Source organism: Polypterus senegalus, chromosome 5, assembly GCF_016835505.1.
Source record: "Polypterus senegalus isolate Bchr_013 chromosome 5, ASM1683550v1, whole genome shotgun sequence".
Lineage (NCBI taxonomy): Eukaryota > Metazoa > Chordata > Cladistia > Polypteriformes > Polypteridae > Polypterus > Polypterus senegalus.
This window is the reverse complement of record NC_053158.1, coordinates 76,338,118-76,355,639: the sequence shown is the minus strand read 5'-3', so window position 1 is coordinate 76,355,639 and position 17,522 is coordinate 76,338,118. Positions and strand designations below refer to the sequence as shown.

General features: G+C 40.5%; 1 protein-coding gene across 1 annotated transcript in view; it reads left to right on the top strand.

Annotated features, from left to right (window-relative positions):
* The window catches only part of LOC120530376 (EMILIN-2-like), a 103,111-nt gene that overhangs the window by 82,644 nt on the left and 2,945 nt on the right, over nt 1-17,522 (top strand). The window contains exons 5-7 of the mRNA XM_039754841.1: nt 14,283-14,618; nt 17,315-17,365; nt 17,453-17,506. Of these exons, the coding sequence (XP_039610775.1) occupies nt 14,283-14,618; nt 17,315-17,365; nt 17,453-17,506 (441 nt within the window). The remainder of the gene's footprint in view (nt 1-14,282; nt 14,619-17,314; nt 17,366-17,452; nt 17,507-17,522) is intronic.

Below are 17,522 nucleotides of genomic sequence, written 5' to 3'. Positions count from 1 at the left end.
AAAGGATCAAAATAACGTCATATAGATCAGGGGTGCCCAATACATCGATCGCGATTGACCAGTAGATTGCGTTGCATTCAAAAAAAAATTTTTTAAACGTTAATCTATCATATATCCTCACTATGGCATTTACCACTTGATTGACATACAGGACGGCCAGTCTGAGATCTCTTTTCTTCTAACACACTGGTCATCCTGTACGCACGATCAAACACGCAAGCTACTGCAAAACTCCGGCTATCTCGCCGATCTAGTTAGCCTTCCAATTTATATCGACTAAAGAAGGGATTAAAAAAAAAAAATGTTATTATGGGCTGGATGTGGAATTGGAAGAGGACTTTTTTCTCTCACAATGTCACAATCGAAGTGCGTCTGTCTGATCTGTCAATCTATCATTGCTATTCCAAAGAAGAAACTACGAAACTGACTTCCTTTCCGAAAAGCAATCTGAGAAAGAGAAAGGAGAGGGAACTAAAATCGCAGTTCATCGGACAGCCGGCATTTTTTCACTCGGCTGAATTCAAAAGCAAAGGCAGACACACGAAGCATCATTCCGGGTGAGTCACTCGATCATTAAGCATAAGAAGTCCTTCCAAGATGGAGAGATGATAAAAGATCCCTTTGTTGAGGCAGATGGCTAGGGAGAAATTCCTGCTGAAATTTCAAGACCCCTGGCCGGAGAAAAAGGAGTTTCTCCTTGTCATTAAACATGCAGAATACAAGCAACTTAATAACGATCAATGGCTGCTAGACTTGCAATTTTTTTCCGATCTGACCAACATGTTGAATGAGCTTAATTTACAGCTGCAATGAAAAGAGAAAACCATGGTCAATATGAGTAGCTTAGTTAATGCTTTCAAATGAAAAATGCAACATCTGTCTTCAAAGCTGCAGCACCTTGATTTGGGGAACATCCAAAACCTCGCATCAGAGCTGGAGACGCAATGGAAGGCGTGTGCGCAACTTGACAGCATATGCTACACAGAGCAGATTGAAAATTGTCTCTCAGACTTTATCTAATGGAAAAAAGTAACGATTCAAGTGTCGCCCAATGTAGCAAACTAAGATTAGTGTTTCTTCTTCACAAATGTATTCAAGTAAAAGTAAAAAGTATGGTGCAGTAAAACTACTCTTAGAAGTACAATTTTTTTGAAAAATTACTCAAGTAAATGTAACGAAGTAAATGTAACTCGTTACTACCCACCTCTGATACTCACTATATATATATAAAATGTTAATGTAGGTAGATCATTTTGACCTGGTCATTTTAAAAGTAGCATGCAAGCTGAAAGTGTGGGCACCCCTGATATAGGTAAATCACTGAACTTGAAATAGTCAGAAATGGTACACCACATGCTTACATTTGAAATTTCTCATTTTTACCTTCTGATAGTGGCTCTTACAGGGCTGGGACCACTGGTAAAGAATCAAATATCAAAAATTGTATATTCTTGATCAGCAATTTTGAAATATCATAAAACAACACTCCGCATGACTACATCACTGGTCCCCATTTTTTAAAGTTGTGTGAAAAGGAAGATCTTTGACACCTCATATCCCATTACATTTATTTATATGGATGATGCCTTTATGATACAATTTGTTGCAATTCTTTTAGTTTTGTAATTGGAGCACAGGCAGGTCACGTGACTTACTCACGGTCACACAGTGTCAATAGCAGGATTTGACTCCACAACCCCCGGGTTTGAAGTCCAAAGCCTTAACCACTACACCACACTACCTCAGATTCAAGCCCTTCTGATCATTTTTGCTGAAGACACTTATTGGTTTAATCTTCATCATGAGGGCATCATTTCTGGCACAATATAGGATCCAAAAATGGACTAAAATGCGTTTTTTTTATTTTTTTCATCTAGACCAGAGGTAGGCAAACTCGATCCTGGAGAGCTGCAGTGGCTGCATGATTTTGTTCCAACCCAGTTTCTTCATGAGAAGTCAATTATTGCTAATGAAACACTTATTGCTCAAGTGACATTTTTCTGTTTCATTTTAGTGGTCTCTCTTGTTAAGGTTCCCCATCCTTAATTGCTTATTTTAATCTTAAATAGCTGCATTCACAGTTTTAATAGCTTCTTATTAGCATTAAGATGCAAATGACAACAGAGTAAGCAATTCTCCATCTAACTTGTTTCCAACAGGTGTATATGGAACCTTAACAAGACAGACCACTAAAATGAAGTATAAAAATGTTACTTGTGCAGTAAGTGCTTCATTAGCAATAATTGACTGCTCATTAAGAAACTGGGTTGGAACAAAAACCTGCAGCCACTGCAGACCTCCAGGATCGACTTTACCTACCTCTGATCTAGACAACCAAAAACTGGGGGAACCCCAAAAAGCCCGACATCTTGCAAAACTAGACATCAACGCATGTTGAACGGTATATAGGGCTTTCTTGTACTGGTGAGTCATGGGACACCAGCCAGAAAAAAACTGAAGTGATTACAAAGCATTCATAAGTAATTCTTATGAACACAATCATCCTGTATATATTTAGCATTCCTGATATTTGTGTCCATTTTAAAATTTGCTGATTTTTATTGAGGGTCGTTTTTTTTTTGTTCAGCATGTCAGAGACTTGCATGTATTTTTTATCTATTTTTATTTTTAATTATTATTACTATTATTTCATTTTGTGTTTCTATTTGCTGATTTCATTTATTATGAGCAGCACCAGTTCATGACGTTTAACGTGGGTAACATCATGTAATCAAATCAAGCTGATTTAAAAAAGGTGAAACAAAAGTGTCACAAGTATTTGAATCAAAATGACAGAATGGCCTTATGCAATGTGAACTATTAAAATGGATAACTTTGCAGCTGTTTATTATGACTGCATTTTGCACAGGTATCATTTGTTCTTATTTTTAATAAACCAATGAATAACATGGGATTGCATGTGTGTCTGACAATTCCCTGTAATGGGTGTCTCCATCAGACACCATATTCTAAGTGTGACCGCTGGTCCACACCCTAGTTGTATATTCATAATATACCATGGCTCTGGAATTTTACTGCTAATTGCTGGTAAAAACTCATACTTGGAGTTAAGTCCCAGGTTATCACAGCAGATTCTGCGAGGGCTATATCAGTAAATGATAATCGGGAACACCTGAGACGAGTACAGTGAAATAGATAGCATGTTCATATCTGAGATGTCAGAGCCACAATGAAGAAGTGAGAACAGAGGGTATCTAAAGTATAGCACCCTACATTGTGTATTTTGTTTAAAATTATTCAGAAGCAACAATAAAGTGCATATCAGTGATCCCTCGCTATATCGCGCTTCGAGTTTCGCGGCTTCACTCCATCGCGGATTTTAAATGTAAGCATATCTAAATATATATCACAGATTTTTCGCTGGTTTGCGGATTTCTGCGGACAATGGGTCTTTTAATTTATGGTACATGCTTCCTCAGTTTGTTTGCCCAGTTGATTTCATACAAGGGACGCTATTGGCGGATGGCTTAGAAGCTACCCAATCAGAGCATGTATTACATATTAACTAAAACTCCTCAATGATATACGATATGCTTCCCGCGCGGTGCTTGATTGTTTGCTTTTCTCTGTCTCTCTCACTCTCTCTGCCTGACGGAGGTAGTGTGAGCAGAGGGGCTGTTTGCAAAGAGGCTGTTTGCCTAGAGGATACGGAAGCTCCTCTAAAAAATGCAGCTTTATCGCGGTGCTTCGGCATACTTAAAAGCCCAAAAGCACGTATTGATTTTTTGATTGTTTGCTTTTCTCTCGCTCTCTCTCTCTCTCTCTCTGACGTTCTCTGCTCCTGACACGCATTCTTTGAAGAGGAAGATATGTTTGCATTCTTTTAATTGTGAGAAAGAACTGTCATCTCTGTCTTGTCATGGAGCACAGTTTAAACTTTTGACTAAAGGGTGTTATTTCATGTCTAGAGGGCTCTGATAATGTTAACAGAGTGGGAGAGTTTATAAGGGCTTAAAATATATAAAAATAACCATACAAACATATGGTTTCTACTTTGCAGATTTTCATCTATCGCGGGGGGTTCTGGAACGCAACCCCCGCAATCGAGGAGGGATTACTGTATATGTGAAGCTATATGTCACTGTGGGCCCAGTGATTGTCTATTTTTGATATCTAAATTATCACATTCTCTGTACTTCCGAATGATTTTGCCATTTTATTTCAGAGTATTTCACCCCATGTCTTCTGCAAAGGTCAGCTAACACATTAGCCATGTTCCACTCATTATTTTCTGATTGATTATTTTTCTTAATGACCGAAGCTATAATTCAGTCCTTACTGACCATGACCACTGGCTCCCCCACTCCTACAATGAGCCTAGAACATATTTATCTTTCCTTTTTGACTCCATCGTTTGTCTAACAACCTGCCCTTGTGCTGCTCCCTGGTAGTGATGAGCAAACCCCGCTTAATTCTCTTTGCCTCGAATTTGGAAAAAATTGCAGGAATGTTCGGTAAATTTGCCAAATTTGTTGAAGTCCGCGGGAAAGGAGAAATTGATCTAGTTTTGAGTAGATTATAATGGTGCAGTGATCTTTTAATTGTCCCTGAGGACTTTGGAATTATCTGCCAATTATACTGGACTGATTATTATGGCCAAAAATGTGACCTGAGCTGTGAGGCACCACCATGCCTCCCTAAGATAAAATGAATAGAATTAAATATCAAAACCATAACATCTCTTGCAAGCAGTGGCAACTGTAGCAGAAAGCATTAATTCACTGAGGCTTGGTCCTGACAAATTCGATAGCAGGTATTCACTTCTATTGAACCGAAAAGTAGTTTATTTTCTTTTCTAAAACTTTTGCTCGTTCACTGCCACTGCTACAAAATAAGCGCAACACACACACGAATTCTTTACTCCTAATTAGTTGCATCAACTGCTCAGCACTCTGGGTAATACTATTAAAAGAGAAGGCTCACATATTACATACAGGTTATGTACAAGTCCATACAAAAAGACATTACCTTTAAGACACGAATACACCAACACATATCCATTTTCCTTCTAAGTGTGAGTTTTGTGTTCAAACGTATTTGGAAATTGACACTAATTTTTAACCCAATACTAGGATCAGTGTTATATATGCGTGGTGGGGTGGTTGCCTCATTCAAAATTGGCTGTGACAGCTCTGTGATATCATCCTGGTCCTGGAAAGCATCATGGGGCTCTGGGAAAAAAATTAACCTAGGCCAGCCACATGGCCAATTTTCAGGAAAATCTTTGTCTAACAGGGTCATGGGTGAAGCCAGTAAATCACTGCGAAAAATACTGTGGCAAATTTCACTAAACAGTACTACTCCCTACATAATCAAAAACGTTGTTTGCCTTGCTAAATTCAAACAGATAGCATCGATGTATTGGGTATCATGGATGACCAGATGGGTGTCACCAGCAGTGCTCCCCCTCTCTTCTTCCAAACTAGTTGTCCTCTTTGAGACAGCAGAGATGAAACACATAGCCAGGATTGGGATTAAAACCTGCCATTTCTGCCACTGCATTCCAGAACCTCGTGTTCAATACCGAAGCATATGTAGCAGCTGAGGGAGGGGACAAATATAACAGGTGGCGCATGCCACAAAGCTGAAAGAGACACTGTGAAGGAAAGCAGCATACCAACTTTTCCTCGGTAGCAAAGGATCTGGTTCTATATTTTAGAATTAGCCTTAAAATGTACAATTTCCCAATAAATTCACCCTAACAAAGAATTTTGCTGTACCTTATACACATGACAATAAAGACTCTATCAACTTATAAACTGTGCCTAGGACTTGATTATCTATTTTCATGTTCTCTACAGTATATCTTTCTACCCGTGTACTTTGATTTCCTCTCACATCCCAGAAGTGTACACATTAAATTTATTGTTGACTCGGGTTAACAATTTATCTATTTATTTATTTAATTGATTAATTTATTACATGTAATTTATGAGTAATATAGTCATGTTAACATACTCTAACACAATTACAGTTCATAGCTTCAGAATTCTAACTTCATATTCGAGTGCAGACAAGGCCTGTGGATTTTCCATGTTCTCGACACAACCACAGGGGTTTTTCTTGTGGGTACCCTAATTTCCCACCCACGTTCCCACGTTATGTGCATTAGGTTAATTAGTGACCCTAACATGGCCCCATATGAGTGAGTGTAGAGATGTGTGTCTGTGTGTCTCCTTCAGTAGGCCAGCACCCTACCCAGGCTTAGCCCAACCGTGCCTTATGCTCCTGAAAAGATTCTGGCCCACCATGAATCTGAACTGGACAAAGAAATGTTGATAATGGGCCGATGAATTTGTTTAGTGCCTGAAAAGCTCACTTGCAGAAAAACCCATTAGACACAGCCAGCACACAAAAAATGGGCCCTGAAGCATTCGATTAGATCATGCCGTCCACTCCCAGAGCTAGCAGTGCAGTCCAACTGATTGTGTCATTTTATTCATGTGCACATTGGGAGCAGAGTGCATGACGATAGGCGAAATCTTGTGAAGAAAAAAAATCTCTTCGGCCCTAAAGGTCCATTCATCCACCCATTTTTGCATCTGTTCAGTCCAGTTCAGGGGCTTTATAAAAGTAAAAAATTCAAACGAGGTTATGGTTTTGGATGCTTATTGCTCCAGTTTGCTTCATGAACAGAGATAGTGGCCCTTTTCAGCACATTCAGCACATTTACCCAGAAAAAGTCTGGCCATCCCAAATCAACTTTTGTATCCTGATCCAAACTCGGTCAGCCAAGAGCCCAGTTGATGCTGATGAAACTGCACAGGAGCATGTGGACAGTTAAAAGTACACAAGCGTTTGCACTCTGAATTAGATGGCAGTGTTCCTTTAACAGGGAGAGCAGAGAATCATAGACTGCAACACATCAGGGGTTTGGACCAAAAAAGGAAATAAAAATGCTCCTTGCCCAAATGTGCCAAAGAAATTGTGCCTACTAATGTGCCAAAGAAATCGTACTACTTGTTCTCCTTTGGCCAGATTTTCTGTAAAGCTCAAACACTTTTAATTTCCAAGTTTTATGCTTTTTTTGTGACTGTTTAACAAACTTGGACTTTTATTAGCTGCGTACAGTCATGCCCTCGCTTATTGCTTTGGACTCCAGCTGGCAGCCTGTCACTTAAAGCTATGGCTTTTCTTTTCCCATTTTCCATTCCTCGTGCTCTCTTCTCTTCTGTGACCTTTCGTATTTTTTTCCATTTTCACTAAATATATGAAGTGAATGTGAAGTCATTCAACTAAAGGGAAATTGTAGCTTAAGGGTGCTTTATCAGTCCAAAGAGTTTAGTTTACCTCTAGTTATTCTTAACTCAGGAACAAGGAAACCATCGAGAGGCAAAGGGTGTGGTAAAACAAACATGTATCCTCATCTACCAGGACCCCAGTGACTCCCAAGCATTTTCCTTATGTGTCCAGAAATACAATGGATAAATTAAACATGACAACAGTTTTTGGAAAGACAGCATGATGAAATATTCATTGTGGCACATTGGATAGTGCTGATGCGTCACTGGTTTAGGACACTTGGTTTGAATGCAAGCCCATTTACTCTCTGTGTGGAGTTTGCATGATCTTCCCATGTCCAGGAGAGTTTTCTTTGGACTATCCGGTGTTCTCCACATATTTCAAACATGAGCTCATGCCCAGAGAACTTGGCAGAGTTTCTGTATAGAATTTATGTGTGGCTTCTTCCTTGCACAATAAAAACAGTTTCTGGTTGCATTTTTGGGCACAGCAGCAGACTGTGCTAAGTGACAACGGTTTCCCAAAGTATTCCTGAGCTACTGTGGCTAGATTTATTTATCACAGTAGCAGGACGGTTTTTCATGCAGTGTCACCTGAGGGCTCAAAGGTCAATCACATTCAACAGTGGCTTCAGACCTTGCCCTTTATGCACTGAGATGTCTTCAAATTTCTTGAATCTTTCTCAATATTATATACTGACTAGGAGGCTCCACCCGCTGCTCGCTTCGCTCACCACACCCAGGGGCGTGCACTGGGCCCCCATCCTGCAGCTGAGTCGCTCCATTAGAGAAAACGATTGTATTTAAAGATATGGTAGAAGCCCCCCTGGCATACAACCCCCAGTTGCGACCTAGTAGGCCGGCCCATGACTTTCTTGATATTATAGTTTATAATTTAAAAACGGAATAAGAATCTGAAAATCTAACAGCATCACATTAAAGTTCGATAAATCCTGAAAAGAGTAATACCAAACATATACACTCACCTAAAGGATTATTAGGAACACCTGTTCAATTTCTCATTAATGCAATTATCTAATCAACCAATCACATGGCAGTTGCTTCAATGCATTTAGGGGTGTGGTCCTGGTCAAGACAATCTCCTGAACTCCAAACTGAATGTCAGAATGGGAAAGAAAGGTGATTTAAGCAATTTTGAGTGTGGCATGGTTGTTGGTGACAGACGGGCCGGTCTAAGTATTTCACAATCTGCACAGTTACTGGGATTTTCACGCACAACCATTTCTAGGGTTTACAAAGAATGGTGTGAAAAGGGAAAAACATCCAGTATGCGGCAGTTCTGTGGGCGAAAATGCCTTGTTGATGCTAGAGGTCAGAGGAGAATGGGCCGACTGATTCAAGCTGATAGAAGAGCAACTTTGATTGAAATAACCACTCGTTATAACTGAGGTATGCAGCAAAGCATTTGTGAAGCCACAACACGCACAACCTTGAGGCAGATGGGCTACAACAGCAGAAGACCCCACCGGGTACCACTAATCTCCACTACAAATAGGAAAAAGAGGCTACAATTTGCACAAGCTCACCAAAATTGGACAGTTGAAGACTGGAAAAATGTTGCCTGGTCTGATGAGTCTCGATTTCTGTTGAGACATTCAAATGGTAGAGTCAGAATTTAGCGTAAACAGAAAGAGAACATGGATCCATCATGCCTTGTTACCACTGTGCAGGCAGGTGGTGGTGGTGTAATGGTGTGGGGGATGTTTTCTTGGCACGCTTTAGGCCCCTTAGTGCCAATTGGGCATCGTTTAAATGCCACGGGCTACCTGAGCATTGTTTCTGACCATGTCCATCCCTTCATGACCACCATGTACCCATCCTCTGATGGCTACTTCCAGCAGGATAATGCACCATGTCACAAAGCTCGAATCATTTCAAATTGGTTTCTTGAACATGACAATGAGTTCACTGTACTAAAATGGCCCCCACAGTCACCAGATCTCAACCCAATAGAGCATCTTTGGGATGTGGTGGAACGGGAGCTTCGTACCCTGGATGTGCATCCCACAAATCTCCATCAACTGCAAGATGCTATCCTATCAATATGGGCCAACATTTCTAAAGAATGCTTTCAGCACCTTGTTGAATCAATGCCACATAGAATTAAGGCAGTTCTGAAGGCGAAAGGGGGTCAAACACCGTATTAGTATGGTGTTCCTAATAATCCTTTAGGTGAGTGTATATGTAGGTTTTAAAATAAACCCAATTTAAAGCGTGACAAAAAACGTGACACAAAATCATTGCACTTTTAGGCTTAGGATTTTATATATATAGAGTAGATTGTGAAAGATTTAAATCCTTTGCAGTCTTGTGTTGAGAAAAGTTCTTCTTACATTGATTGTCAATTTTCTCACGAAGATGTGCACAAAGTGGTGAGCCACAACCCATCCTTGGTGGATGCTCCTTTCATACCCAGTCACGATGCCCTTGCCTATTAGCAATTTATCTGTCTTATTGATGGAGTCTTTCAAAACAGTGTTAACTGAAAATTCTATAAACTTTTTAGTATTAGTTATCCTTCATCACAGCCTTTTTTGAGTGTATTGCAGACATCCAGTTCTAAATTTATAACACAATTAAGCTGGTCCTGATCTGTCACCATATCGAAATTGTTCCAAAACCCCACGTTTGAATCTTGTGTCTATCGTTGTCTCAGACAGGGTGAGTAGCCCTAAGCAAATCCCTCATCAGACATACAGTACATGATAGGTCAGCAGTTAAGTCTTAACATCCTGGGTTTGAATCTTGCTCACTGCTCTGTCCATTTACAGTTTCCACATCCTTCCTGTGTCTGCATGAGTTTTCCCTTAAACATCCCAGAAGATGTGCTGGTTAGGTCAATTAATTGGTGATTCTCTATTTGCCCCAGTGTGGGTGTAACTACAGGTGTGTGTGTGTGCCTGAATCAGCCCTGCAATGGACCAGAACATAGTCCTGGGCTCTTTCCTACTTTGCACCAAGCACTGCTCGGATAACTTACCAACTGTGGTGCAGCGCATTCGGGGTCTGTGGCAGATCAAGGTTTTTAAAAATAGTGGAACAGCTCAGATTCTTGAGTGTAGGTGTCTTGGAGGAAAGCTGTGAGGCTGTGGAGAACTTAATGGCGGGATGGGCTACTTGCACGTTATGTGCATGAGTGCCGTTAGCACAGCCATCTCTCATTGAGACTCCACGGGTTGTTTGGAGCAGCTGTACTCACCAGGTTTTAAAAAGGCTCTGAATAGTAAGGAGTAAGTAGAAAGTAGAATTGATGTACTGAGAAACAGAAGATGGCAATGGCAAAGGCAGGGTTCCTATATGTCCTCTTTTACACAGGCAGGTACTCATTTCCACTAGCAAAAAAGCTTCTGGGCAGATTTTCATCAACAATAAAATTGTCCAGGTTTTAGTTTTAAAATTGTGAAATTCTAGAGGATAAGATAATATGGACACTTGAAGTTTGTTTGCAGTTTTAAGTAACCGTACCAGCCATGGTCTTCCTTGCCCCGGTGGTGCGTAATCCTGCTAGAATTTGGTTCTGTCCATATAAAGCAGATGCAAATCAAACTGCAGCCAGCGTTAGCACGGTGTGATCTGCAAATCTGAGCTTCCTTCAGGTACTTTTGTCTTCTTTTGGAGTGCTAGTGCCAGTGAGATACGATTTCTATAGATAAAAATAAAACATAAATGTAAATTTCCAAACAAACTTCAAATGAAGTACAGTATAGCTGTTTTTCGAAATGGCCATAATGAATTTGAGACGGAATGTACCATTTATAGAGCTGGCACGTTTGTTTCAGTTGCAAACAGAAGTACTCTAGATCTTCAAGCACAAACATCAAAACATCAAAAGAATGTTTGAAGTGAAAATAGTTTGTTGAAGATCACAGACTTCATTGTGCATCCTGGATCCAGTGAGGAGATCATTCATGCAGCTGAAGGGACTTCAGCATGTAATTGTGTAAAACATCACAACAGCTATAAATCAATAGACTGTACACATCCTCTAATGAGGAACATTTCAAGTGCTCACAGAAAACCAGAAGCAATGCTGTAGTGAAGTCTGTGATTACTCCTCGTGTAGTTAATACTGAGACAGACAGAATGGCAGGTGTTCTGTTTTGCAGGTTGCACTGAAGATGTTTCCTCTGATGATTTAGTATTTTGATAGGGGAAACCAGTGGAATACAGACTAAACTTCTGGACATTCACAGGAAACCAATTAGACAGCACAAAATCTTTCAGTTTATGTGTATACATCACTCCCAAAATTTGACCTTGTAGAAAAGACGACTGCTTTTTAAGGTGATGATTGCAAATTCAGGTAGTAATTCAGGTGTACAAATGGGATCTCCACCAGGGGAATTCTGCCCTCCAGATTATCCATATATTTTTCAAGCAATGTCCTCTTTTTTTTTTTTTACTTTATCGAAAATGGTAGCCCTTGGCAATGGGCACCTGGGATATCACACACCACACCACATCGAGTTGAATTCAGCAGGGTAATATGATAATATAATATTAGACATAGTCCTATCCCATCCAGGGATCCTTTTCGGATTACTTCTGGGATGATTTTGGTCCTTATAGGTTTGTATTGCAAACAAAAAGGAACACATTTGATATATAAAATACAAAGCAACATAAGTAGGACAGCCCAGCACATTGATTATAACTGCTGCTTTACTTCTTCCATTCCCAGTCCAGTTACACTCTGTGTAGAGTTTGTGCTTTCATCTGAAGAGATCTTTACCCCACAGCCTAAAGATACACTGTATAATTTAAAGGAATACTCCATCCAGAAATGATCATTGCTTACCCAGTGTCGTTTATAATGATGGCTATTAAAAGCTTTGAATTTAATGTTTTCATGAAGAACAGACATAGCAAAATTCTTGAAACATTAGGCTTGAATAGAGACCCAGGTTGAACAAGAGCAAACATTATCAAAATATCCATGAAGAAAATCTCAAATTACAATTGTGTTGCATGATCCACATGTCAGTTATCTGGTCATACAGTTCTTCTTCTTCTTTCGGCTGCTTCTGTTAGGGGTTGCCACAGCGGATCATCTTCTTCCATATCTTTCTGTCCTCTACATCTTGTTCTGTTACACCCATCATCTGCATGTCCTCTCTCACCACATCCATAAACCTTCTCTTAGGCCTTCCTCTTTTCCTCTTCCCTGGCAGCTCGATCCTTAGCATCCTTCTCCCAATATACTCAGCATCTCTCCTCTGCACATGTCCAAACCAAAGCAATCTTGCCTCTCTGACTTTGTCTCCCAACCGTCCAACTTGAGCTGACCCTCTAATGTACTAATTTCTAATCCTATCCATCCTCGTCACACCCAGTGCAAATCTTAGCATCTTTAACTCTGCCACCTTCAGCTCTGTCTCCTGCTTTCTGGTCAGTGCCACCGTCTCCAACCCATATAACATAGCTGGTCTCACTGCCGTCCTGTAGACCTTTCCTTTCACTCTTGCTGATATCCGTCTGTCACAAATCACTCCTGACACTCTTCTCCACCTATTCCACCCTGCCTGCACTCTGTTTTTCATCTCTCTTCCACAATCCCTATTACTCTGTACTGTTGATCCCAAGTATTTAAACTCCTCCACCTTCACCAACTCTACCCCACTCATCCTCACCATTCCACTGACCTCCCTCTCATTTACACACATATATTCTGTCTTGTTTCTACTGACCTTCATTCATCTCCTCTCTAGAGCATATGTCCACCTCTCTAGGGTCTCCTCAACCTGCTCTACTATCGCTACAGATCACAATGTCATCAGCAAACATCATAGTCCACGGGGACTCCTGTCTAATCTCGTCTGTCAATATGTCCATCATCACTGCAAATAAGAAAGGGCTAAGAGCCAATCCCTGATGTAATCCCCCCTCCACGTTGAATGCATCCGTCACTCGTACTGCAGACCTCACCACTGTCTTACTTCCCTTGTACATATCCTCTACTACTCTTACGTACTTCTCTGCCACTCCCGACTTCCTCATACAATTATCTGGTCATACAGTATCTCACAATATTCCTAACACTTGTCTGAGCACAATCCATTTTCATTAGCAAGTAGATTTTCTAGACGTGGTTTAATTAACAGTGTTTTAGCACAAATACACATGTCCTGTCTGTTATGAGGAAGCCTGAAATTTGGATTATGTGACAGGGTTTGGTGTTGTTCAGCGTTTTTCCCTTGTATCAGGAAGTTTGTTATCTTCTTTCCCCATGAAAACAAGAGATTAATACAAACAATGGGTGTTAGAAACAGATAAAAAATGTTATTTTTGACTTTTCCATTAAGGTCCCCATGGAGGTGAGTAAGGTGACTATTTGAAAGGATGACAGGTTCAAGCTCCCACTAAGAGCCCCTTAGCCAATGCTGGGTGATATGTCTCTGTTCTGTTCATCTAGTGGAGCCACAGACACTCAGCGTCTTTGACCCAGAAGACTCTGTTGTATCCCCTGAGAGTCAGTTGTGTAAATGATGAGACATACTGTATCAGAGATGAGTCCAGATGCTATTAGGCGGTGACACTGAATTCATATTGTGTGCAGGTGGCAGTTTAGCAGTCAGTGGTAGCACTTGATGGAGAATCAGTCTATTAAATTGCAAATTTGTGAATGGTGGCATGTAGGGGATTAGGATGCTGATGTTGTAAATCAATTAGGTGGGGTGCCATTTCAATTTTTTTGGGTCCCAATACTGAGAAGAATGCTTCTGGCTCATTTTCTCATTTTCAAATTTATGCTTTAGTGAAAATATTCTAAAATGTAGCCTCTAACCGCAACGTTGTCATTTATAACAGCCACCTTGTTAAAACAGAAGCATTGGTTATCTGAGTGTGTTAGATTTGTGTGAATATAAAAGTACCATTGGATATCACACCTACATTTTTAATATCAAAGAAAGTCTACACTAGCTGTCAAAGTTCAAGCAAAAAAATGTTACAAGAGCATGCTGTCCCACTTACATTCTTACTTGTTTTTCACTTTACCAGATAAAGGCCATCCAGAAACTTCTGAAAAAAGACCTCCCGAAGCAGATGTTCCAAGGCAACCTGAAGGGAAAATCCCCAAACCCACAGCAGGCAATGGTCCAGTCCCCCCCATATCAACTGTACCCTTGCAACCTGAACCATCCGGACCTAAACCCAATGGATCACTGCCTCCTAAAAGGCAGCCACCGCAAATCCCTGTCAGAACACCGGAGCGGAAGGTTATCATGGAGGCAGGAGAAGCAGGACCTCCAGGAACAATGCGGAAGACAGCATCTGCGGTTCCAGAGGGAACGGATGGCTTCATGACTGAAATTAAAGGGTTTGCTGGAGCACCAGGTATGTGAAACAAAAAGCTGCACTCTGGGTAGTCTGTGCTTTAATCGCAACACGACAAATAGGCAGATCTTTGATAGGTCTGATCATTAGGTGTCTGCTGGGCAAGTTAGGAGAAATACTATTCCTTGTGCATTTGGAAGTTTTTAATGAATATTTAAATCTAATGAAAGTTAAATTGGTAACACTGGTTATGGCTCCATGCTCCTGGCAGGTGGAGTGTCTTTGTGCATTTTCTCCCACATCTCATGGGTAGCCAGTTTAGAGACCTGAAAAGGCATGGAGGTGAGTGAGAGTGTGCCCTGCAAAGGACTGGCACCTTGTGCAGGGATGGTTCTTGGCATGTACTTTGTTATGTACAGAATATCATAATATTTAAAAAGAGAACGCTCAATAACACATGCGGGGTACAAGGATGTCCATCGTTATTGAGTCACTCACAACACAGAAGTATCAAGACAGCAAAAAAGAAACTCTGCTCTGTACAGCAGATGTACAGCATAAGTCACACACAGTCATTTCAAAACAGCAGACACATCCCAAGACAACCTCAAAATAAGAGTTATCTCAAAAAATACGTAAAAGGTCTGAGGCTGCTCCAGTGCCACACAAACCCACGTTAGAAGAAACAAGCTGTAAAAAATCGATCTTTAAAATGATATAATACTAGTAACCGTCAGACCTCTGGGACTCCAAGAAAGGTGGTTCATGTGCCGCTGAAAAAACACAGCACCCCAGGGCACTCCGCTAATGTCCTTCACTGATGTCTCTGCTACTCTTTTCCTGACAGACATGTCACGTTCTCGCCTGGCTGTTTTCTTGACAACCACGTCATGTGGCCACTCTACCGTTCACCACGTGAAGGACCCTAAAGCTCAATAATGTAGCAGAGGAAGCCCACACCTCCAGTTCTTTGGTTGTGTAAGACTTTGTGTTGTATTAGGATTGCATTACTGGTCTATGTGCTGAAAACAATTAGTTGACCTGTGCAATGTGCTTCACTGTCAGCAGAGGTCGCTGCTGTTCTTTTCCTATCAGCAATACCATGTGCCCACACTGCACTTCTCTTCCTGTCAGCCATGGCACATGATTGTGATGCTGCTTGCTGTGAGAATGACCCAAAGCCCAATTTTGTGGCTAAGAAGCCCGCACGTCCAAATCATGGGGAGTATCTCATGTCATAAGTTCTCAATTGAGACCAAGAACAAAGCTCAAGGACAAGTGATTTTCAAGTTTTTGAGTGACAGACATACTGTATATATAACTCCATTTTATTTCATTAAAAATAATCACCAATCAATATATGCTCACATTACATGGGCAAAGTATGTGGACGGCTGAACATCACACCCAGATATACTTGTTGAACATCTCATTCCAAACCCATGGGTTTTATTATGGAGTTTTGTCCCTTTTTAGAGAAGGCTTTCCACTAGATTTTGAAACATGGCTGTGGAATTCGCTTCATTTCATCAACAGGAGCACTAGTAAGGTCAGACGCCGACATCTTACTTGCAGTTTCAGTTCATTACAAAAGTGTTTGATGAAGTTGAGGTTAGGGCTCTGAGCAGGCCAGTCAAGTGTTCTCTACCAGTGGGTCACGAATTGCTAGTGTTGATTATGGTAGTGGGTTGCAAAGTGGGTCACGGTGGGTTGCGGCAGATTACTGTTCTGACGATTGTGTTCGATCCCCACCCTCAGTCTGATGATCATACTCAATTCACTGAGAACGATTCCCCCCCACTGCTATAACAATCATGACACTTACATGGGACAATGTAGGTTGCTACACCAAAAAGGCTGGGAAAAACTGCTGTACCATAAATAGGTAAATAAATAATAATCAAGTGAATAGATAAGGCAATAATTTCAAATAGATACTGTAGTAATACATAAGTAAGTAGTAACAATAACTATTAATAAAAAAACAGCAATAGTAACAAGTGTAGCGAAAGTACCACACATAAAAGAGGTACTAGGAGCAGATCTTTGGCAGCACAGAGTTCAGAGAAGTTCATTAGAAGGGGGTGTCAACAAACGTTTGTCCATGTAGTGCATGTACTGATTTTAAATTAGTTATTTTTTTTTTTTTTTCACTGAAATCTTGAAAAACCAAACATACCATCCACAAAGAGATAGTCTTTGTTCCACAGTGGACTCTCATGTCATCCAACGCTGGTTATAGGCACAGTGAGTCAAATCACCACACAGGTCAAATCCATCTATCTAGACATACTTGAGAAATTGTGGGGGCTGGAGATAATCCTACGGTATCAAGCACAGAACAGAAAAGACCCCGGGATGGAGAGGCATCCATTTCAAGACAAAACCAGTTAGCCTAACTTGATGATAAGTACAAAAAAAAAAATGGCCGACACACAGTCGAGCAGAATTCATAAAGACTTTCACCAGGCTACAAACCACTGGAACTGGGAGACTGCCACCATGCTTTATTACAATGCCATGACATTAATTTAAAAAAAATAATAATTTATGTAAAATTACCCCTAATAAAAAATTTGTGCCAACAAAGTTTTTATAAAGTGACCATGAAACTTTGAACTATAACAACAACGGTTAATTTTCATAGACCTTAACTGGCTTTCCGTACGAATACTTTATGAAGGTGCTTTTGTATGAATCTTTTCCAAATATTTTACATGTTTACATACTTAGAATGCTTCTTTTTTTCTTCACAGGCTATTCACGTGCTGCCACACCGACTTCCTATCAGCCAAGCATAATTCCAGGTAAGTTTTCAACACCTTCCATTACACTGTATGTGTTTTAAATTTGAAAGTAATGAACACAATCAACAGATTAACTGTTTTCATCAGTTGCAGGTCGCCTGCCACTTAAGACGACTTCCTATCGGCCAAATGTAATTCCAGGTAATCCCCTGACATT